At 39.9% G+C, this 24,356-nt stretch overlaps 1 protein-coding gene and 1 pseudogene across 1 annotated transcript in view; one reads left to right on the top strand and one right to left on the bottom strand.

Moving 5' to 3' along the window:
• Window positions 1-24,356, top strand: part of EFHB (EF-hand domain family member B) — a 46,706-nt gene that overhangs the window by 10,862 nt on the left and 11,488 nt on the right. Inside the window, exons 6-10 of the mRNA XM_069088246.1 lie at window positions 4,992-5,121; window positions 15,816-15,899; window positions 17,437-17,504; window positions 20,496-20,650; window positions 23,693-23,900. Of these exons, the coding sequence (XP_068944347.1) occupies window positions 4,992-5,121; window positions 15,816-15,899; window positions 17,437-17,504; window positions 20,496-20,650; window positions 23,693-23,900 (645 nt within the window). The remainder of the gene's footprint in view (window positions 1-4,991; window positions 5,122-15,815; window positions 15,900-17,436; window positions 17,505-20,495; window positions 20,651-23,692; window positions 23,901-24,356) is intronic.
• On the bottom strand, window positions 10,451-11,642 carry LOC138161456 (moesin pseudogene; annotated as a pseudogene).

The following is a 24,356-nucleotide window of genomic DNA, read 5'->3' as shown; positions in this document are numbered from 1 at the left end:
GCTGTTATGTGTTGACTTTTTGTGACCCTATTTGGGCTTTTCTTGGAACAGATACTGGTGTGGTTTGCCATTTCCCTCTCCAGTTCATTTCACAGATGAGGAAACTGAAGCAAACAAGGGTAAGTGATTTGCCCAGGGTTACGTGGCTAGTAAGTATTTGAGGCCAGATTTGAATTCATGAAGATGAATCTTTCTGATTCCAAGTCTAGTACTTTAAGTACTTCCAGTACTGAACCACCTAGCTGTCCATTACTACCCAGAAACTCAAGGATTTTCCTAATAATTACCATATTTCACTGCATAATTGTCCTAGATTTTATACCAATTTTAATTTTTTGCAAAAAATGTAGGGTACAGCCATTATGTGTAGCTTTTTAAAAAATATTGTGCTGGTTTTACTTAAAATCATTTATTACTAACCTGTCTTTGGCACAAGATTAGAATGCATGTAATAGTTGTGAATATACCTTAAAATTGGGATGTTGCAAGTCTTCCCATATCATATTACTTATTATGGTAGCTTCACCTGCCCACTGCTCCCCTATGACTTCTTCTTTGGGTTTATTGACAATACCATTAATATAGCAGTGCTCAAAACAAACCACAGAAGTCAGTTTTTGGAAATATATTGACAATGCGTGTGCACTGGGAGTTCTAGGCTCATGGATTGCAGTGTGAGAGAGATAAATGCACATCCATATGCCACTGGTGAATACATTGCTGCTCTGTTTACTTTTTTTTTTTTTTGCCTTTTGGAGGGCAATTAGGGTGAAGTGACTTGCCCAAGGTCACACAGCTAGTTTTTTTTGTGTGGGTGTTAAGTGTCTGAGGCCGGAACCGAACTTGGGTCCTCTTGACTCCAGGGCCGGCGCTTTACTCACTGCACCACCTAGCCACCCCTTACTTTTTTTTTTTTTATCAAATACTTTATTAACTTCTAGTTTACATCATTCATTTCCACAAGATTTTGAGTTACAAATTTTCTCCCTGTTTTTCCCCTACTCACAACCCCAAAATAGCAATCCCACTGGATATCCCCTCCTCCAATCTGCTCTCTCCCATATCTTCTCCCATACCCCCTCTGACTTTCCAGTAGGGCACAGTGGATCTCCATGCCCCAGTGCCTGTATATCTTATTTCCTAGTTACATGTAAAATAATATTAATAATAGTATATATATATTAAATATTTGATTTTAAAGCTTTGAGTTCCAGATTCATTCCTTTCCTCCCTTGTCACCCAGCCTTACTGGGAAGATAAGCAATTCAATATAAGTTGTACATGTGTAGCTATGCAAAACATTTCCATAGTGGATATGTTGTAAAAGACTGACTATATTTCCCTCCTTCCTATCCCACCTCCCACTTATTATATTTTCTACTTTGATCCTGTCCCTTTTCAAAAGTGGATGCTTCCAACTTCCCTCCCCCTGAGCCTGCCCTCCCTTTCATCATCCCCCCTCTCATCCCCTTCCCCCCACTCTCCTGTAGGGTAAGATACCCTATTTAGTGTGTGTGTCATTCCCTCCTTGAGCCAAATTCAATGAAAATAAGGTTGACCCATTCCCTTTTGCCTTCCTGTCCTTCCCCTCCATTGTAACCATTTTCCCTTGCCTCTTCTATATGAGATAGTTTACCCCATTCTGTCTCTCCCCATCCTCTCATTATATTCCTCTCTCACCTCTTAATTTCACCTTTTAAGTATCATTCCTTCCTATTCAATTGGTCCTGTGCCCTCTATGTATACCTGTACACATATATACACACATTCACATATGTATTCATATATCCTACACACACACACACACACACACACACATACATTTCTATTCTCTTCAACTATTCTCATACTGAGTAAAGTTTCAAAAGTTACAATTATCATTTTTCTATGTGGGAATGTAAGTTGTTCAACTTTCATAAGTTCCTTTTTATTTCTTTTCCCTGTTTACCTTCTCATGCTTCTCTTGCTTCTTGTATCTGAATATCAAATTTTCTACTCAACTCTGGTTTTTTCAACAAGAATACTTGAAAATCCTCTATTCCACTGAATGACCATATTTTCCCCTGAAGTATGATACTCAGTTTTGCTGGGTAGGTGACTCTTGGTTTTAATCCCAGCTCCTTTGACCTCCAGAATATCATATTCCAAGTCCTTCCATCCCTCAATGTAGAAGTTGCCAGACCCTGTGTTATCCTGATAGTGTTTCCACAATATTCAACTTGTTTCTTCCTGGCTGCTTGTTATATTTTCTCCTTGATCTGGGAATTCTGGAACCTGGCTATAATATTCCTGGGAGTTTTCTTTTAGGGATCTTTTTCAGGATGTGATCAGTGGATTCTTTCAACCTCTATTTTGCCCTCTGGTTCTAAAATATCAGATCAATTTTCCTTGAGAATTTCTTGAAGGATGATTTCTAGGTTCTTTTTTTGTTCGTGGCTTTCAGGTAGTCCAATAATTTTTAAATTATCTCTCTTGGATATATTTTCTAGGTCAGTGGTTTTCCCAATGAGATATTTCACATTGCCTTCTATTTTTTTTTTCATTTGTTTGGATCTGTTTAATAGTATCTTGATTTCTCATAAAGTCACTCATTTCCATTTGCTGTTATCTAATTCTGAAGGAATGATTCTCTTCAATGAGCTTTTGAGATTCTTTTTCCATCTGGCAAATTCAGCTTTTTAAGACATTCTTCTCCTCATTGCCTTTTTGAGTCTCTTTTGCTATTTGAGTTAGTGTATTTTTAAGGTGTTATTTTCTTCAATCAGGTTGTTGACTCTCATTTCATAATTTTCTTGCATCCTCATTTCTTTTCCCAATTTTTCCTCCACTTCTCTTATTTGGTTTTCAAAATCCTTCTTTCGGTCTTCTATGGCCTTTAACTGGCTCATATTTTTCTTTGAAGCTTTTGGTGCAGGAGTTCTGACTTTGCTGTCTTCCTCCTGTTCCATGCTTTGATCCTTTTTGTCCCCAAAATAGGAGTGTAAAGTTGGATTGCTCTGCTTGCTTTGCTTCCTTTGCCTGCTCATGTTGCCACTCAATTACTTGACTTTTGAGCTTTTTGCCACAGTAGGACTCTGCTACCAGACAGGGGAGCTTCGTCCCAAACACTGGGGTTTTTTCACCTGCTGAAGGTATTAATTGGGTGCCCTCTCTGAAGCCTCCACACATTCTGGCAAGCTGGTCACACACTCCAGGACCTCCACCCTGGACTGCAGTCCAGATCTAAGCAGCTTAAAGCAGGAACAATTACCCCTCAGCCTAGTTGCTTGGTCCCCCTACAATCTATAGGCCAGGAGCTGAAACTGCCATGTGGCGGCAGCTGCACAGCCACAGCACCTCAGCAGCTTCTCCCTCCAAGCAATAAAGGCTGGACCACACTCCCAAACTACCAGATCCCCAAGTCCACACTGCCCTGACCTGTCACTTTGTCCTTAGCATCTGTGGGTTGATAATTCTGGAAACTGTCACAGCTGCTGGTGATCTGGAGTCCCTCCAGCCAGCTGCTGGTCAGGCCTACCCTGAGGCTAAAACCTCAAGCTTGGGCGGGGCTGGGCTTAGCTCCCAGAGTGCTGTGCTGTCCTACTGGGCTGTCCTCAGTGGGTGGTTAGCTTCTCTGTGTCATTTTGTGGGTTCTGTAACTCCAAAGTTTGTTCAGAGTCCCCTTTTACATGAATTGGAAGAGGTGGGATCAGGAGCCCCGTGGAAGTCCTGTTTCTACTCCCCTCTGTTTACTTTTTAAGCATCATGATGAACAGAATTATGCCATGTGACGATTACACAATGAAAGGTTACGAACCAATTTTTGGACTAAAAAACCAAACCAAACCAGGGTGTGACAATTATGCAGTGGCGATTGTTATGTGGTGAATTACAGTATGGGTTTTTCCATTTTGATGTCTTTACTACTTGCCTTTCACCCAAGGGAGGGAGGTACTAATCTTGCCTACTTCTACCCAATAAACATAAAGGAAAGGAAAAGGACTTCACAGAAAGGACTGAAGTTAGCTAGCATAATGGATAGAGCACTAGGCCCAGAGTCAGGAAGACCTGACTTCAAAACCTGACTTCGACATTTGCTAGCTGGGTGATCCTGGACAAATCACTTTATCTCCATCTCTGTTTCCTCATCTACAAGTCTGAATAGCAACATCATATCACAGGACGGCTGTGAGAATCAAATGTGTTAATACATATGAAATGGGGGAGGCTAGGTGGTGCAATGAATAGAGCACTGGCCCTGGAGTCAGGAGGACCTGAGTTCAAATCCAACCTCGGACACTTGACACACTTATTAGCCATGTGACCTTGGGCCAGTCACTTAACCCTAATTGCCCTTCCTTCCCCTCGAAAGGGCAAAAAAATAAATACATATGAAACACTTTATGAATGGAAAGCACTATATATAAATGCTAAGGATTATTATTTCTGATTTTATTAAAGATCTGTTTGTATTTCTTGGTTCCTCTCCTCTTTTGGTGCTCAGAGTCAATGTTTGTGTCATATGGAAATTATAAATGTAATTATCTTTCCTGTTACAATCCCATGGAACGTTCTTTTCAAGTTATCGTATTAGATGTTAACACAGATATCATATATATAACATTATAACATTTTGGAGCTGCATGAGACCTTATAGGTCATCTAGTCTAACTCCCCCACTTTATAGACAAGGAAACTGAGGCCCAGAGAAGCTAATGATGATGATGATGATAATGTTAGTTAGAGTTTACATAGGTGCCAAAGTATCTTACTTATTTTAACTCATTCAATCCTCACAGCAACTCTGTGAGCAGGTGCTTCACTAGACGTAACTCCGTAACATCCACTAACATCTCAGTACCATCTCTCTTGGGCTTAGTAACTTACCTGTGGTCACCAAGGCATTCTTGGTTGTCATCAATGTCCAGGGCCTTTTCCACAGGCCTTTCAGAAGTGTGACCCTGACAAAGTCATTCTCCTGGTCTAAATGAGAAGTGTGCTTTCTTTTACAGGGGAAATGAAGAATAGGAAATATAACCCAGCAAGCTTTTATAGATTTCAAACATTTGGAGAGGAAACGCCACATTTTAATGATGGCCGAAATATGGCAAAATCTTTACATTGGCTCCATGAACAACAAATGTAAGTTAAATTATGTTGTTTCTCAGAGTAATTTTTAGACACATGTCATTTGAACTTAGAAGAGTGAACACACTGAATTGGTGACTTCAAAAAGACTCGTTTCTTATAGGCAACATGCTTTCCAATACTTGGCTAAGAAGACCATAGAGAATATATAATAGACAATTGATACCTTGGCATTTACCTTTTAACCTTGTTTTATGCTTAACTGGACAACTGACCTGCCAAGTTTTGGTTAGTTTAATACTGTGGCGATGATTCTACACTCTGAAGCTTTCAGATGCTTGATTCATTGGTGTGGGTATTCTTACAAGTGAAGATTATAACAAGGACACTCCATCCCTTCACTTGGGGTGACTCAGCCCTCCCCTCTCCCCCCAATAAATTTCATATGGAAACTCTTCTGGTCAATGAGGCAGGGTGAGGTAGCTTGTGCCATTTTGGGATATTCACCAAGTCTGGAAGGGCCCTGACACCGTATAGTTGGGCCTTTTTATATCCTTAGGTGACCAGAAACCCATGCCAGTACAGTCAAAGGCTACCAAAGCTTCATTTGGGAAGGGTTCCATTTGAATTGAATCAAAGTGAAGCGAGAAGAACCAGGAGATCATTGTACACAGTAACAACCCTCATCCTCCAGGCCAATTAAATCCTGGAGACAATTTTGTTACCTTTGAAGGAAAAGCTAGTTTAACTAGCATGGAGGATGGGGTTAGGGAATTGCCCCTACCACAACAGGGGTGACTTCTGTGGTGAAAGATTCACTGTGTCATGGTTGAACTTTTGTCGATGAGCCTTTCTGAACTGATTGAGGTTGGTCCTTAGCTAGCAGACATGTGTACTGTTCATTGGTTAAATCCTGGAGCTCAGAGGTCTTTAAGCTATATAAGTAGGTTATGTGAGAGTGCAGAAGGGGGTACATGATGTAGAGATAGGTTAGGTGATAAGGCCAGGAGAGTTTCAGAGCCCAGTGGCAGAGGAGATGGTAAGGCCTGACAGTCCTACATCTCATTGGAAGGAATGAGCTTGTTGACTCCTATCTTACCCAAGACTTGTGAGTCATCAGGTAACCTAGGAGGAAGGGGAAAGGAAGAAAGGTATGGCTTCTCCATTATTGGTGAGTCTTTCTGTCTCCTAGCCAGATGATTTCTGGGACTAAGGGGTGGGGTGGCTCTGGATGATTTCTGGAAGGGCCCAGGGCTGGGTGATTTCAGGAAGAAAGTAGGGGAGGAACATCACTTCCACACCACTCTGAGACATTGCATGGGACTTTATTGGAGGACTTTATTTTATGCTGGGAGACTTCTCTGGAAAATAGAGGTGTGAGTTTATGAGGATGATTTTTTTGGGTGGAGTCTGGATCCATGATTTTATTCATGTGGAAAACTCCTAGGATAGAAATATCTATCCAATAATGGAAAAATAAGCATCTGCATGATTGTTAGAGCAAGGAAGCCCTGGGTTTTGGGAAAATTGTGAGCAGTTGTATCCTTCAGCTGACCTTGTATGCTGTCAGGGGGCCAGGCTAGAGATTTGACCATCATCATTGAAAACTGGCTGTATCAGGGAGAGCCACAGAATTCTTCATCTTCGTGGTCTATCCCCCAGATCAGCAAGGGAGGTCTGTACCTTTGATTTTTTTTCCAGAAGTGGCACTTATTTTTATAAATTTGACTCAGTTCCCTATATTTTTGAGAAACTAGGCCTTTATCAGAGAAAATTGATGTAAACTTTTTGGAAATTACTTCATTGTCTATGGTACCTTTTAGTAAAATGTAGTTTCCCTGATTATCTCCTTTAATTAGGTTGATTTTGCTTTTGCTTTGTCTGATTGCTAGCCCCACCTTTTTTTAAACTTTAACTGAAGCATAATAGATTCTGCTCCAGGCCTTTATATGTGTGTCTTTCAGTTTCAAGTGTGTCTCTTGTAAACACCATATTTTTGGATTCTGGTTTCTAATCCATTCTACTCTCTGCTTCCATTTTATGGGTGAGCTCATCCCATTCACATTCACAGTTACTACTATCTGTGTATTGCCCTACATTCTATTTTCTTATGTTTCTTTCTCTGTGTGTGTCTCTCTCTGTCTCTGTCACCCATCTCTCCTCAGAACTCTAATTTGCTTCTGACCATTGCATTCCTTATCTACCTTCCCTTTTATGATCACTCTCATTTCTCTTATCTCTTCTCCCTCTGATTTCCCTACTGATTCAGGTACATTTTTTTTTTTTTGCTTTTTGGAGAGGGAAGGCAGGGCAATTGGGGTTAAGTGATTTGCCCAAGGTTACATGGCTAGTAAGTGTGTCAAGTGTCAAGGCCGGATTTGAACTTAGGTCCTCCTGACTCCAGTGGCAGTGCTCTATTCACTGTGCCACCTAGTCGCCCTTCAGGTACATTTCTTTACCCAACTGAGTGTGTGTATATAGTCTTCCCTCTTTGAGCCAATTTCAGTGAAACTGAAGCTCAAGAATTGCTTGCCCTGCCCCTCCCTGTTTTCCCCCTCACAGTAAAAGCTCTTACTTGCATGCCTCTTCTTTGTGAGAAAAATTTCCACATTTGAACTCTTGCTTCCCCCAATGAATCCCTCTTTCTCACTAATTCCTTTTTTTTTTTTTTAGATCATCCCAATATAATTGACTCACACTCATGCCCTCTCTCTATGCAGACTCTCTTAATAATGATAAAGTTCTTAGGAGTTACAAGTATCACCTTTTCCCATAGAGGAATATAAACAGTTTAAATGTATTAAGTTCCTTATCATTTCTCTTCCATGTTTACATTTTTTATGTTTCTCTTTACTCTTGTGTTTGAATGTCACATTTACTATTCAACTCTTGTCTTTTCATGAGGAATGCTTGCAGAAGTGCTCTGTTTCATTAAATGTCCATTTTCTCCAGCCCCACCCCCAATATTATACTATAGTATATACTGAATTTTTCTGGGTAGGTTATTTGATGAAATCCTAGCTCTTTTTCCTCCTGGGATATCATATTCCAAGTGCTCTCATCCTTGAATCTGCAAAATCGTGTATCATCCTGATTGTGGCTCCATGATATTTGAATTGCTTCTTTCTGACTACTTGCATTATTTTCTCCTTGACCTGGAAGCTCTGGAATTTGACTATAATATTTCTGGGAGTTTTTATTTTGGGATCTCTTTTAGGATGTGATCAATGTATTCTTTCAATTTTTGTTTTACCTTCTGGATCTAAGATATTGCAGAAGTGTTCCTTGATAATTTCTTGAAATATGGTATCTGGACTCTTTTTTTGATGATGGTTTTCAGGAAGTTCAGTAATTCTTAAATGATCTCTCTTTGATCTATTTTCCAGGTCAGTTGTTTTTCCAATGAAATAGTTCACATTTTCTTCTATTAAAAAAATCATTTAATTTTGTTTTATTGTTTCTTGATGTCTTGTGGAACCATTAGCTTCTACTTGCCCAATTCAAATTTTTAAGTAATGATTTTATTTTTTAGGGGAGGGGTAGTTTCAATTTTATTGGCACTGAAACCAAACATGATATGACTTTAGAATAAACCCTTCCAGACAAATAAGAAAAATACACATAAGATACATGCACAAAGTCTAGCCTTCTGCCCCAGCCTCCCAACTCTTGCTTTCAGGGACACAACATCAAGTTAACCACTCGAGGCCTGGGACAGTGAGAAGGCTGTTACATTTTACAGCAAAACATGAGACTTCGGAAGGAAGACAATGGCAGCTGTGGCCCTCTCCCCATCCCTGTTCCATTCCCCCACTGGAGAAGGGAAGAGGGAGAAAACAGCCTGTTGAACCCAGAGAAACCAGATAGAAACAGAAAAAAAGCTGCAGAACAAATAACAATAATAATAAAATAATCTAGTGTGACGAAATGTGATGATGCCATCACTGATACAGAAAGCATTTTACATTAATTTCCAAAATATCTTCTTTATAGTACAGTATGCACTTTCAAGGTGTGGGAGGGATAGGAGGCCAAAAATAAGCCCTGCTCCAAGGTGAGAACGAGATTCTATTTATGCAGAAGAGGAAGGAGGGAATCCCTGCTTTATTATATGGTGGGCAAGGGAAGGGAACATCATACAGGCATCATATTAGGAGGGTCCTGGTGCCCCACCAGCCAGCCTGGCAAGGATGACTCAGCAACATGCTGGGCAAGGTGGGGTGGACCAGGAGGGGAGGGGCCAGGGCATTGCAAAGTGACCCAGCGGCAGCCTCCCCCCAAACACTCCTCCGGGAAGGGGGTGGCAGAGGAGAGGGGCTGTCTGTAGGGAGCTTACTGGTGACAGGCATGGTCCTATCCCCTCCACACATACCATGGAGGTGTGTCTTAGGAGACTGTAGCATATCTAGTATGGAGTGGTAACATTCAATTAATCTCCTCCCACACACAGCATACAGAGGGAAGGAGGGACTGTTTGGTGGGAGTCCCTTGTCTGCTCAGGCCTTTAGGATATGGTGGATGCCACAGACCCAGGAGAGAGCTGGGTGGCCCCTTCTCTAGTTCAGGGAGCTGTGGGCTATTACCCTGGACTTTCTGTTCAGTCTTGCTGGGAAGGAAGGCAGGGAGGGGCGGGCCCATGTCAGGGAAAAGAAAGGACAGCCCCTAAGGCACATATGGTCAATCAGAAGGCCTCCTTAACAGTCCCATAAAGCATCCAAACAGCTCCTATAAGGCACTGTTTTGCTTGGGGGTGCTGGGCAGCCAAGACTTAAAATGTTTTTTTAGTGTCTTTCTTGGATCTTTCCTTCTCCCTCCCTCCCTCTCTCTCTCCCAGGGTTCTCCGTTGCCAAATCCAACTAACTGGGCTGGGGTCTGGGAAGGTAAATCAGGAATGGCCCAATTTCTCTCCCCACCAGGCCATTTTCTCCTTTCCTTGTGGCCCAAAAGATTCTGGGTAAAGCAGGTTTGGGGAATGTCTCTCTCTGGTCTTTGGAGTAGTTCCCTATTCTCTTCCCCTAACTCTTCTCCTGCCCTGCACTGAGCCACAGGAACTTGGAGAAGATCCACATATGCCTAAACACTGTGCCCTGTGGCTGGGACTCTCTGGGAAGAAGGGGAAAGGGGCAAGCCCAGCAGTGAACCATGGGGGACAAGAATCAGAATGAAGCCTCTGGAGAAGGCAAGTCAGGACCTGGACCAAGTTGGCAACTGAGGGCAAGGGAGAGGGAAGTAAAGGGTTCAAATTTCTCTCCCTCTCCCTCTCCTGTGGATGGAGGAGGGTGCTCTGGGATCCCTGGATGGCTTGGTTGGTTGTTCAGAAAGGGCAAAGGCAGGGGTGGGAGAGGTCAGAGACGGTTGGGAGGGGGGAACAGGAACCAAAGGATTACACAGACTCACATTCAATTCTCCGCTTGGTGTTGCTGTGGTGGATCTGACACAGGATCTTATATTTGTTACACCTCAGACACATGTTCTCTGTGTGAATCATGTCCTTGGCTGTCTTCTTGGCCTCATCTCGGGCATTGGCCAGGTCCGAGGTCAGGGCCTCCAGGTGTTTCTGGACCTGCTCATTCTTCTCGGCCTCAGTGGTCCGCTCTTTCTCACTGCAGTCCTTAGTGGAGGCCTCAGCCCGCAGCTCAGCACTGGCTTCAGCCACATTCTTGTCCTGCTCATCATCTCGCTCATTCTCATGAGGGGTGCTCATGGCATTCTTCAGCTCAGCCCGGGTCTTCTCCAGGTCCTTCTGGACCATTTGGACCGTCTGCTGCCATTCCACAGCCTCACTATCCCTCTTCTGCTGGGCCATCTTCAACTGGCTGATCCAGGCCATCAGCTCTGCCATTTTGGAAGCCAGCTGCTCCTGGGTCTTCTTTTGGTCCTGAGAGGTCCAAAGCAGGGCCTCTTTGGCCTCCTCAGCCTCCCACCGCTCCTTGGCCAGCTTTTAAGTCTCATTGTGGGCTCAGTTCTGCTCCTCTTCCAGTTTCAGAGCTTTCCAATTCTAGCTCAGCTTTCTTGGTCTGTTCCTCAATCTGCCTCAGTTTTTCCATCAGCTCCTCCTTCTCCCTCGCCTCCCACTGGCCTTTGTTCAGTTTGTGCTGCTCAAAGACTCTCTGGGGCAGCAGCTTGTCCCCAGCCAAGTAGCTGCCCTTGTTCACCTCCTTGTTGAAGTCACCATACTTGGACTGGACTGCATAGGAGGCCAGCAAGATGGCAGTCTCCAAAGGGCAGTAGGTGTCACTATTAAGGAGGACCTCTTTCACTTGCAGGAAGAAAAGGTGCTGGATGATTTCCTGAATCAGCTCCTCAAACACATCCTGAGGGTAAAACTTGGCCCAGAATTTGAAGAGCAGGGGTCTCTCCTTCCACACATCCTAGGCCATCATCTTTTTGCTGAGTTTCTGCCATGTGGAGAAACCCTTGGTATCTTGGTAGTGCAGGCCAAAGAACCAGACCTCTCTCAGGCCAATGGTCTTCACGACCTGGTCAAAGAGTTGCATTCCAGTGGTGTTCCGTTAGATGGCAAACTCCAACTTGGAATCCATGGTGGTCCCCCAAATGTTCATCATCTTAGGCATGGTGGTGGGCAAGTTGATGAAGTTTCACGGCAGGTGGTGAAGACAGGCAGCGGCCATGACTTGAGCTCTGGGGGTCTGGGTTACGTCCCTAGAGGTAGAGAGGCTACTGCTTGGTTTCCTGCTAATGTATCTGACTCAGCAAACCCCACCCAGGAAAAAGCCTAGAAGTTATTTTCCTTAGTGAGTTTTTATACCTCTTTTTCCTTTTGGCCAATTCTGCTTTTTAAAGAATTCTTTTCTTCCGTGAGTTTTTGTACCTCCTTTTCCATTTTGCCTAGTCTGTCTAGTTAGTGAATTTTTTTACCTTTTGCCATTCATCCAACTTTGTTTTTCAAAGTGTAATTTTCTTTACTATTTTTTTTGTGCCTCTTTTACCAAGTTGTTAATCCTCTTTCATAATTTTCTTGCATCATTCTCATTCCCTTTCACAATTTTTACTCTACCACTCTTATATTTTCCTTTAACTCTTCCAGAAATTCTTTGTGGGCTTGAATTCAATTAGCATTTTTCTTTGATATTTTATTTGTATCTGTTTTCATGTTGTCTTCTTCTGAATTTGTGTCTTGGTCTTCCCTGACAGTGTAGGAGCTTTTTATGGTCAAGTTTTTTTTTTTTGGCTGTGCATTCATTTTCCCAATCTATTTCTTGACTTTGAACTTTATGTTAAAGTTGGACTCTGCTCAGCTTCGTGTGCGGAGGCACCACCCCAAGATTCAGGCCTTTTTGTGCTGCTGTTTTCAGAGAAAGTTCTGAGGGTTCGCAAGTTTTCAGTGCTTTTTATGTGGTGTGATGTGGGGAGAGCCATGGTCACTGCTTTCATCTGTGCTCTGGTCTTTACCAAAGAAACCCCTGCTCCTTTGTAGCCACAACCTTTGATGCTCCTCTTATCTTTGAAAATGTGACCAGGTCCACTTCTTCCTTGTGACCAGCACTCCTCTCTGACCTGGAATTGTGACCCAGAACTGTGCATGGGCAGTAGAGTTGCCAGTCAGAGCCAGTTGCACCCAATGCCAGCAAAGAGTCCTCTGTAATCTTTTTCTGACCATCTTTGGACTAAGATCTCCCAAAACTGCTGCTGCTGCTGCCTTCCAAGTCTGTCCCTGGTCCTGCCGCTGTATGTGCTCTGAACAGACCACTGTCCTGATGTCACAGACTTCTCCTGCCAACCTCCTAAGTTGTCACAGGGTGGAAAAAAATCTCTTTTACCTGTTGTTGATTCTGCTGCTTCAGAATTTTATTTGAGGCATTATTTTAAAGTTGTTTGGAGGGGAATATTGGGAGAGTTCAGCTGAGTTGCCACCTTTCCTCTGTCAGAGGCGTGAAACATAAATGGCAAGATCTGTTTTTGTTTTGATATTATTTACAGCAGAGAGTGGAGTGTCCTGGGGATCTGGCTTTGGCCCCTGTGCTCATCATTTTTGTCAGTGACTCAGATGAAGCCATACGAAGCATGCTTGTCAAATTTACACATGAAACAGAGCTGGGAGGGGTAGATGGTACTTTGGATGATAGAGTCTGGGTCCCAAAAGAGTTGGTAACCTGGCATGATGAGCTAAAGTGAATAAGATGAGGTTTAATAGAAGTAAATATTAAGTTCTTTGCTTGTGTTCAGAACTTCTGCTTTACTAAGTACACAGTGAGGGTATTGCGGCTAGACAACAGTTCCCTGTAAACAAGATTGAGGGGTTTTAGGAGATAGCAAACAATGTAAGTCTCAGTGTGAAAGGGCTGCCAGATCAGTTAATGCTCTCCTTGGCTGCACTGAGAGGCCACAGCTCGTGCATGATATGGAGTTCTAAAAACATAATTTTTATAATCATTGATTCAGTGATACAAAAAAATTCCATAGGGAAATCCCCTGGCTCCCATTCAATATTGTAGATAAAATCTTTTCCACATATCGTTTGTTGTTGGAACATCTTGAGAGAGTCCTCGTGTTATGTAACAACTTTCCCCCCTTTTCTTTTTCAGCTTCTGGAAACAGTAGATGAACTGACTCAAAATGTTGTTGTTTCTCCCATCTCCTCCACACATTCCATCCACTAATATGGAAAATATTTAAAAACAAATTCAGATAGTGGTGTGTAAGGAGGAAAAATATGAAGTTGAAAAAATTCTACTTGGTTGAACAATAAATGATGCTAGAAAATTCTGATTAGTCACATAAGTGGAAAACACAGAAATGATACTTAAGAATTAGAAAAATAGTTCTTACTGCAAAAATGACAGAGGCCACACTCCCACTGTGTACTGTACTAATGAGAACACATCTGGGATACTGGGTTCAATTCTGATGTCTGTGTTTTAGGAAGAACATCATAGGCTGTAATGTATTCTGAAGAGGTAGATCAAACTGGTAAAAGGACTGGAAACACACAAAGATTCACTGAAGAAACTGAGGATGGTTAGCCTGGTGAAAAGAATTCTCAAGGGGTGGGGATATGCTCTGTCTTCAGATTTTTGCAAAGCTGTGATATGGAAGTGGGATTAGATTTACTCTGTTGAACTACCGAGAATAGAGTTTGAAGTGCAAAGTGATAGAGGCAGATTTAGGAAAGATAAATTATATAACAAGAGTGTCCCCAAAGTGGAATGAGTTTCCCTGGAAGAGAATGGGATCTTTCATCCTTGGAGGTCTTTATCCAGAGTCTGGAAGGCTGCTTCCGAGGGATGTAGCAGGGGAATTCTTGGTCAGAAATGAATTGGAATAGGTTGTCCCTGAGGGCCCTTCTGAATCTCAGATTTTATGATGCTGCTGTATGTGAGAACTCAGAATAACATCATGGAACACAACAATTAGGAAGCAGAACAAGAAATGGAGGAGTTGAATTAATTTATATTTTGGTCTATTCTTTTGTTTCTCCACAGAGTGTCACTCTTCCCCAGAAACTTGTTCAACTTGGCAATATCTGTGTAGGACAGGAACTGTACACATATTTTATTTTTGAGCGAACCATGGCTTCAAATATCTGTTGCATTTAAAAAAATCTAATGATAAAACAATGTTATTCTATTAAGTAATCATGCTGTAGCTTATCACAATGTCCCAGCAAATGTCAGATTAAAAATGCTTTTTTAATTTAATTTTTTTGTTATATCTTACGTTCAGAACTTTTTCCCTCTCTCTTTTTCCCTGCCCCACACTAGAGAAGGCCACCATTACACACACACACACACACACACACACACACACACACACACATGCATACATACACATAAAACCATATTATACATACTTCAGTTGATCAGTTCTTTCTTTGGAGATAGATAGCATCTTTCTTCACAGGTCCTTTGGAGCTCATGTGAATATTTATAATACTCAGAATAGCTTAGTCATTTACAGTTATTCTTTGAACAATATTGCTATTACTGTATACAGTGTTCTTTTGTTTCTGCTCATGTCTCTCCTCATTTATTTCTTGCTGTCTTGCCCTGTTTTTCTAAAATCAACATGCTCATTATTTCTTACAGTACAGAAGTATTACACCACAATCATATTTTACAACTTGTTCAGCCCTTCTTCAGTTGAGGGGCATCCCCTCAATTTCCAAACAAAGACAGCTGCTATAAATATTTTAGAACACATAGGGTTTTTTTTTTCTTTTTCCTTGATCACCGTGGGAAACAGATCTAATAATGGTATTGCTAGGTCAGAGGGTATACACGATTTTATAACTTTTGGGCATAATTCCAGATTATTCTCCAAAATGGTTGGATCAGTTCATAGTTCCACCAATGGTATATTAGTGTGCCAATTTTCCCATATCCTTTCTAACCTTTGTCATTTTCCCCTTCTATCATTTTAGCCAGTCTGATAGGTATGAGATACTTAAAGTTGTTTTAATTTGAATTTCTTTAATCAATAATGATTTAGAGCATTTTATATTACTATATATAGCTTTGATTTCTTTGTCCAAAAGCTGCCTGTTCATGTCCTTTGACCATTTATCAACTGGGGAATAACAAAGGTCAAATTTCTAAAAGTAAATTTAAAATTTGCATAGAAATAAATGCTAAAATGAACAAATGTTTTCTTTTTAATGTGGTGTTGCTTTTGAAATTAGATATCTCCCTTATGCCCAAAATGTACTATTATATTCTTTACCATATGCATAGGTGGAAGCTATATGGACTTTGGCAACAGGAATATCTATTTTTTTTCTGATTTTACAGGAAAAAAGGCAGTAAAATAGTTTCCAAAAGAGCTGATGATTTCAATGAAAAGTTTCAACACAAACTTGGAAAAGTCTGGGATCCGTAAGTTAAAGATACAGCTTCCAACTAATACATTTTTTCCCCACTGTTTTAGAAAAAATGCTATGCTCAGCACTGATTTTCTTTTAAAATATATTTTCTTTTTAAATATATCATAAATATGTCTTTCTGTTAAATTTGAGAAGAATCTTTAAATTTTGATCACGAGTCACATTTTAATGCTTTGTTGACCCCAAAAGTGATGGTTTATATAAGAAGTCATCTTGCAGCTGGCCATAAGCACTACTCCTTGCCACTGGAAGACTAGGGCTGGTGGATTACTTGTATGGAGTCTTGAACTTCAGTAGCTAAGTCTAATTAAGTGTTCTCATTAAGATCACCACCATTATGGTGAGTCCTGGGTATCACAAGTTGCCTAAGGAGAGATGGACCAGCCCAGGTCAGAATCAGAGCAGATCAAAGCTTCCATGCCCATGGATAGTCATTGATTCCATTACCTGCTAGAATGAGATGGGGAGGCCTAGTCTCAAAACAAAATCCAAACCATTTCCAAGACCCCCAATTTGCATATATTATCTAAACTAAATACATATAATATATACAGTATAATATATTTAGATATATAACATTTGATATATAAATAGAATTAAATATAATATATCTCAAATATAATATATTGAATATACTAAATGGGATCTGTTTAGAATTTTTGGCTTTTTGTTTTTTAAAACCTGGGATACTGTAGTACTTCATAATTACAGCAACAGACACATGAGAACAAGTTCCAGTTTAAGCAGATCTACTTAATCTTCATTTTTTTCATCAAGGTTCGAGGAGTTGAGATAGGCTGTTAAAAGAAAAAGCAACTTTGATGTTTGGCAGACATAACTTATCAAATGAGATAATATATGTACAAATTCTTTATAAATTGCAAAGCACTATTTACATAATTGTGAAGCATGATAATTTTATTCTTTTCACCTACCTTGATTGAGTTCAGATAGAGATGACCCTGGGACAGGACTTAGTATGAATGTTAAATTTGCTTTCTTTACTTTAAACAAGAAAAAGAAAATAATTCTATGTTTAACATTAAAGAATAATAGCAGGATAGGGATCTGCCCCGGAAGTTTGTTTTTGAAACCAAATTCCCTGGAATTAAATGAGAAAATGAGATTACAAGAACAATAACAGCTCAGACTTGTGTTATGTGTTAAGGGTTTGTAAGGCACTTTACGTACACCATCTCATTTGATAAATTCAAGATCTATCAAAGCATTGACATTTTTTTCCATTAGCCTATCTCTTCTGGTTCAACCAAATGAACTATGATGAAATCAACCTTCTCAGAATTATTGTTATTTTTATTGCCATCTTCCTCCTCATCATTACTAATGTTCTGTGAGCATTGTCTCCTTCAATCTCCCAATGGAGATAGAAATTCCTCAGTGCCTTACCCTTTGGGATTCTTGCCTACATTTCACCTATAAATCCTCTAACAATGTATGCAAGGATTTTTAAAATTTCAGGGGTGCTATGTGATGCATATTTTAATGACAACATTTGTTTTCATTGATAGCATTGCAGAAACAATGAATGTTCCACCAAACCATACATTTGGAATATTTTTGCGTCCTGATGATTATGGTAAGTATACAGCTTTCTTCCAAAGTGTAAAAAATAATGGATTTCAATTAAATAATTGCCTTTCTTAACAAGTGCCATGTTAAAAAATTAATAAATCACAAGGTTGTGCTTTTGTTAATGAAACAAAACAAAGTGAAGAAAAGAAACATTCATTTTGTGTCATTTTATTTGAAGAAAGAAAAGCTTTATTTCCTGGTAGTGTGTCTCTTTAAACTTAAAAAAAAAGTTAGATCTTATAGAACAAATACAACCTTCTTATATAAAATATGTCTTCCCAACCAAAAGAAAAATAATAATAATACATTCATTTTTTTTCTTGGTATACCCTGCCCCTAGCAAAGTACCTGGCAGAGAGTAGTTACTTAATAAATGCTTCTTGATTTGGATTTAAGTAGTATAATGAATGAACGAATAGTTGAGAGTAATCTCCAAGTCATGAGAGGTCAGTGGGTCATTATGAATAGAGAGCTGGCCTTGGAACCAGGATTAAGTCCCACCTTTCATGTATACTGGCTCTTTGACTACACAAATCACTCAACCTCTTGCATAATATTCCAGTATTATTTACTGCTGTGAAGGCATTAACCTACATTAGAAGAGAAAGTGGCCACATCTGGAGTTCCTTAGACCAATCAAATCACAGGGTCTAGTCTCCATTCTTAATCCAACACTATAGTAGATTATTTTATTATGTATATAATAAAATATATTATTAAATATAAATATTATATATTATGTATATAATAAAATATATATTTCATATGAAAAAAGGTAAAAGACAGTCCCTGTCCTCAAGGGGCTCACAGTCTACTAGTGGAAACAAGATATATATAGGATAAATTGGAAATAATTAATAGAGGGGAGGCACTAGCATTAAAGGGAATCTGGAAAGGTGGGATTTTAGCTGACGTTTGAAGGAAGTCAGGGAAGCCAAGAGGTGGAGATGAGGAGGGAAGGTATTCCAGGCATGGGGGACAGCCGGTGAAGATCTACGGTTAGGAGATCTACAGTCAGTATCTTGTAGGAATAGCAAGGATACCGATGTCATCGAATTGAAGAGTATGTGAAGGGGAGTAAGGTATAGGAAGGCTGGAAAGATAGGAAGGGATCAGGTTATGAAGGTTTGAATGACAGGGGATTTTATTTTTAACCCTGGAGGTGATGGGGAGCCATTGGAGTTTATTAAATGGGGTGAGGGTGACATGGGCAGACCTGTGCTTTACAAAGATCACTTTGTCAGGTGGGTGGAGGCTGGTGAGAGAGATTTAAGGTTAGGTCAGAACTTTTCTAGGCCTGCACATCTTGTGATGTCCTGGTCCACATCCTCCAACAAATCCACTAGAGGGGATCTACTCAACATGCTGGGAGATTTCTTCACATCCTTTTGGTATCTTGAGGATGTCCAGCAGACCAGGAGGGCCATTCACTCTCACCATGTGACCAGCCTATCTTATCTTTTTATTTTGAGCACACACATTCTCCAGGTATTTAACCTTAGTTTGAGTTTGAAACACCCTGAATACTAAGTGCCTTAAGGAAAAAAATTGAGATATATTAGACTTGAAATTGTATATCATCAATTCGATAGACTTTTGCTGAGTTTGGATAATATATGAACAATTGTGGTATACTATCTCTTTCACTTGTTGCTAATCCATACCGGAACTGACAATTCTGTTTTCACCCCAGTAGTTTATTTCCTTAACTGAGGGCTTCTGGCCTTTTTAGGTGTTCTTAGTATACTAAAATGATGGGTGAGTTACAAAATGCAAAAATTAGCTCTGCCCATAAACCTGTGAACAGATGCTTAAAATCTATTCATCTTCCAATTGTTGAAACATTAAGGACTTCCTTTGTTATTCTTTAGTCGTGTCTGACTCTCTGTGACCCCATTTGGAATTTTCTTGGGAAAGGTACTAGAGTGGTTTGACATTTCCCTCTCCAGCTCATTTTACAGATTAGAAACTGAGGCAAATAAAGTTAAGTGACTTACCCAGGGTAATGCAGCTAGCAAGTGTCTGAGGCCAGATTTGAGCTCATGAAGTTAAGTTTTCTTGATTTCAAACTCAGTGCACTATCCACTGAGCCACCTAGCTGCCCTAAAGACTTCCTTAATCATAAAAATAAATGATAGGTACCTTTTTTTTTGCTTTTTGGAGGGGGGAAGGTAGGGCAATTGGGGTTAAGTGACTTGCCCAAGGTCACATGGCTAATTTTGTGTTAAGTATCTAAGGCCAAATTTGAACTCAGGTCCTCCTGACCCCAGGGCTAGTGCTCCATTCACTGTGCCACCTAGCCACCCCAGGAATCTTCTTAATACTGAAAAGAATAAAGCTTTTTTTAAAGAGGAAGATAATCAACCTGGTCACTAAAAATGAGCAACTTGGTGGAGTTAATTCTATTTTACACATTAAATAGCCAATTTGTCAGCAAAAAACTTCTTGGTGAAGTGTAGTCATGGGACCTGGATTCAGGTATAGACTCTGCCAACACTGGCCACATCATAGTCTCTTTGGCCTTAGGTTCCTTATCTGTAAAACAAAAAGTTTAAACTAAACTCTGAACTTCCCCAAAGTCTATATTTCTGTTCCATTCAACCCAACTGCTTAATTGAAAATGCATTTTATTGGAGGTAGGGAACTCCCACTGAAAAAACTGAAGATAATTGATAATGGTATTTGAAACTGAAGATAATTGAAGATAGAATATCAAACTATGAATTTTTAAAATAAGATACAAAATTGATTTTGAGAAAGTAATTTCTTCTTAATCAGTAAAACAGTGCAAAATAACTGGCTTTGTCAGACACACGTCTATAAGTAACTATTTTTAATTTGTTGGTTTAAATTATTTTAAGTGTCTAGATTTAGATTTTTTTCTAAAGAGGTTGATTTATTATTATCATTACCATTGTTATCATTGTTATTATTCAAACATATACATGCTATATATTTGACACAAACCCAAGTTGCTGTGGTTGCATTCCAACAGGAGCGGGAGACCTCATTTACAACAGACTACCAGGTCAGTACCTCCGTGGCAAGGATAGGGAACGGGCCGTTTTTGCGGCAGTTCGTCAGCATCTGAAGAAAGTGAACTATCGCAACTTTGACACTTTGCTGGCAGCCTTCCGCCATTTTGACAAGGTCAGTGGTGTGATGGATTGGCATGTAAATCAGTCTTGTGGAGATGTCATAAAGAATCCCAGAAACTAGATTTTTTTTCCAAACTAGAAAATGTAGGCAGGTCTAAGTAGGGAGTTAAGGAATTATTTATGAATTTAAGTGATGTAGAAGAACAACTAAATGACTCAGGTAAAAAATTTCAATGCAAACTCTGTAGACTTACCATTTATAAGAGTCATAATTAGGATGGGGTGAGTAAAGCTTTGCTCCAGGTTGCTGATATCTGGGGGAAGTTATGTGCCACCCTCCACAGGATTTTGTGGCATCTCTCCTGGAACCTGACCACCTACCTTGGTGCCCTTTGTTTACGGTCTCAGTCCTTGCCATCCACCCCCAGTGTTGATTGTGAGCTATCAGCCATGGTGAAGGGGTCTAGGGCCATGGGTTCTGAGGGACAAATTACTTTTTCCTCCTAGAAATGCATGCTGGGCTTGGGGACCCATGTCACACCCTTCATGGATGAGGATTACTTTAGATCAATAGTGAGGTTTACATCTCTTAGAATCAAAGGTCTTCTCATAACCCAGAGAGACTCTTTTTCCTCTCAGCTGACTTTTCCTCAGGCATTAGAATTCTTAGTTAAGGTTCTACCAGTCATTCAACCTGAAACTGGGAGGAAAAGGAGAAACACGATGATTTATACATTGTCTTTACCCAAGAAATAGGGAAGTAGGGCTATCTATATTATAAAGCTTGATGGGAAGTAAGAATGGCATCCTACTTGCCTTCAAATGTTAAATATAATGCTTAAATTTGTTTTTCCTATTTTTTATTATTTAAAATTATCTACTGCCTGTTTTATTGCAGGTACCATTTGGATCCTTTCAAGGTCTCAGGCTCTATACCTCTACTGGAATGAAAGATAGCAATAGTTTAACTTTTAAAATTTCTTTATTCTCTTTTTGATTAGTGAGTATTTCTTTTCCATTCCATCCATTAGAAAAACAATAACAATGATGACAACAAAAAACAAAGGAAAAACCCTTTGTGAAAATGCAGTCAAATATTTTGCATTGGTCATAACCAAAAAAGTGTGTCTCATTTTATGTCTTGAATTTATTGCCTCTCTGTGAGGATGTGGGTACCTTACTTTATCATTAGTCTTCAAACTATATAAAGCACTGTATAAATGCTAGCTATTATTATTGTTGATGTTTTTGGTCATTGAATTAGAGTTCTTTAAGTTTTTCAGAATTTTTTGTCTGAACAATGCTGTTGTTAATCTAATTTTTTTGCTGTTTCTTTCTCACTTTACTCTGAATCAGTTCATAGACTTCTTCCCAGGTTTCTCTGAAACCATCTTTTTTGTTATTTCTTGAGGTGCAGTTAGTATCTCATTTACCATAAATTGTTCAGCTCTTCTCCATTTGATGTACAATCCCTTAGCTACTAGTCCTTTGCCACTATAAAAAGAGCTTCTTCTAAAAGTATTTTTGTGCACATGGGTCCTTTACTTTTTTTTTACCTCTTATATAGGGTTAGTAGCAGCATTGCTGGATCAAAGTAGATAGACAATTTAGCAACTTTTGGGACATAATTCCAAATTGCCTTCAAAAATGGTTGAATCAATGAATAATTCCACCAACTGTAGACTAATGTGCCTGCTTTCTAGTAATAGTTTAATACATAGTATTTAGATGGAACTGATTTTATAAGAACATCTACATACATACAACTCTGTTTTCTCATAAATTAGTGGTTAGAGAATACCTAACTACCCAATTTGCTTGTATAGAATCTTGCTTGACACAAAACCTTTTATATGTGATTTTGAGAACATAAAATTACAGACTAGATGCTGGCCATTTTGAAAATTAGCAACAAACTAAAATTAGATATGTCATCTAAAATAAGGACTTTCTCCTCCTCCTTCAAATCTAGCTCAATTTCAAAGATTACTTCAGGAACAAAGTATACATAGGAATGGATTAAATCTAAAACTCTGATGGAAATGATAGTGCACATTTATTGCTATCTATGTCCATCCATAAATTGAAAAACATTTCTCAAGTGCTTACTTTATTCCAGGCACTGTGTCAAATAGTAAGGGAATATAAAAAGGCAAAAGATAGTCCCTGCTCTCAAGGAGCTTACAATCCAATAGGAGAAACAACTAAATATAAATATTTATAGAATATATATATAGGATAAATATAACTATAAAAAGAAATATAAAAGGATAAATAGGAAATAAAAGAGAGAAAACACTAGAATTAAGAGAGGTTAGGGAAGGCTTTCTGTAGATGGTAGGATTTTGGTTAGGACTTAAAGGAAGCCAAAGAGATAAGTAGTCTGAGTGGAGGAGGAAGATAAATTGCAGGCATGGGGGGGAGTGGGGGACAGAGAAAATGCCTGGAACTAAGAGATGGAATGTCTTGTTTGTGGAACATCGGGGATGCTGGTGTCATTGGATTGAAGAGTATACGTTGGGGAGTAAGATGTAAGGAAACTGGAAAGGTAGGAGGGGGCTAGGATATGAAGGGCTTTGAAGGCCAAGCAGAACATTTTGAATTTGCTCCTGGGGGTGACAGGGAGCCACTGGAATTTCCTGAGTAGCTTTATATTTATGTATGTATGTATGAATGAATGAATGAATGAATGAAGCATTTATTAAGCATTTACTATGTATGAAGTGCAGTTCTGAGTGCCGGGGATACAAATAAAACACTAAAACAGTCTCTGTCCTCCAGCAACTCCCATTCTGATGGTAGAGGCAATGCATATGGAAGGTTTTAGCTGCAAGTCAGATGAAGAGGTCTCATGGTCCTTAGTTAGGGGGCAGAAGCAAGGTAGATGCTCATGCCTCTGCTCTCATGTCATTTCTACTAATAAAATCGCTTATTTTCTGATGATGAATCATTTGACACTAGCCTGGAAGCATTGCCATTCCAAAAGCTCCTGGATCCAGGCTGTTGGGCTGTTTCCACAGGGGCTGAGGGAAGATGGTGATCAAGGCGGTGGTGGTTTGATCTACCTTTTGCTTTTCTATCTCATTTCTAACAGAATGGAGATGGGCTGATAGACAAAGAAGAGCTCCAGAGAGCCTGTTTTCAGATGAACCTAGAACTAGATGAGGTGCTCCTAGATGAACTGTTTAATTACTGTGATCTGGATAAGGATGGCAGGATTAACTACCAAGAGTTCACCAATTTTCTGAACTGGAAGGACAAAATGCCCATTAAGGAATTTGAAGAAAAGATTCTCATCAGAGGTATGTGATTTTTAAAACGATTTGACTGAATGGATAAAAAAGCCTTGATGAGCTTGCCCGTGCTCCCCTTTTCTAGGGCTTGAGTGCCAGAGCTCTGACCTGCAGTGGCCATGGCTATTGGGTATCCTCATTAATTACAGCATCAATGTGGTGAGCCCCTGGAAACAGGGGGCTGCTAGGTTGTCTAGAGAAAGACAATCCTGCTCTTTGGTCCAAGTTTCCAGTACTAATCAGTGATGGGATTGGGTCTGTGAGCAGCCCCTGACTTCTAGCCTGGACAGGATGGAGAGGCTATACCTTCTATAGAAGGTCAGTCCTAGTTTCCAGCTGCTAACGCTTTCCCTTCTGAGATGACCTTCCATCTACTCTCTATATATTTGGTGTGTACCAAGTTATTTACATGATGTCATTAAATGAAAGCTCCTTAGCCAAGAGTGATGGCTCACATCTGTGGTC

This window comes from Petaurus breviceps, unplaced genomic scaffold, assembly GCF_028583685.1.
Source record: "Petaurus breviceps papuanus isolate PSGF00001 unplaced genomic scaffold, PetGlider_PUasm1.0 185, whole genome shotgun sequence".
NCBI lineage: Eukaryota > Metazoa > Chordata > Mammalia > Diprotodontia > Petauridae > Petaurus > Petaurus breviceps.
This window is presented reverse-complemented; position numbering and strand designations above follow the sequence as displayed.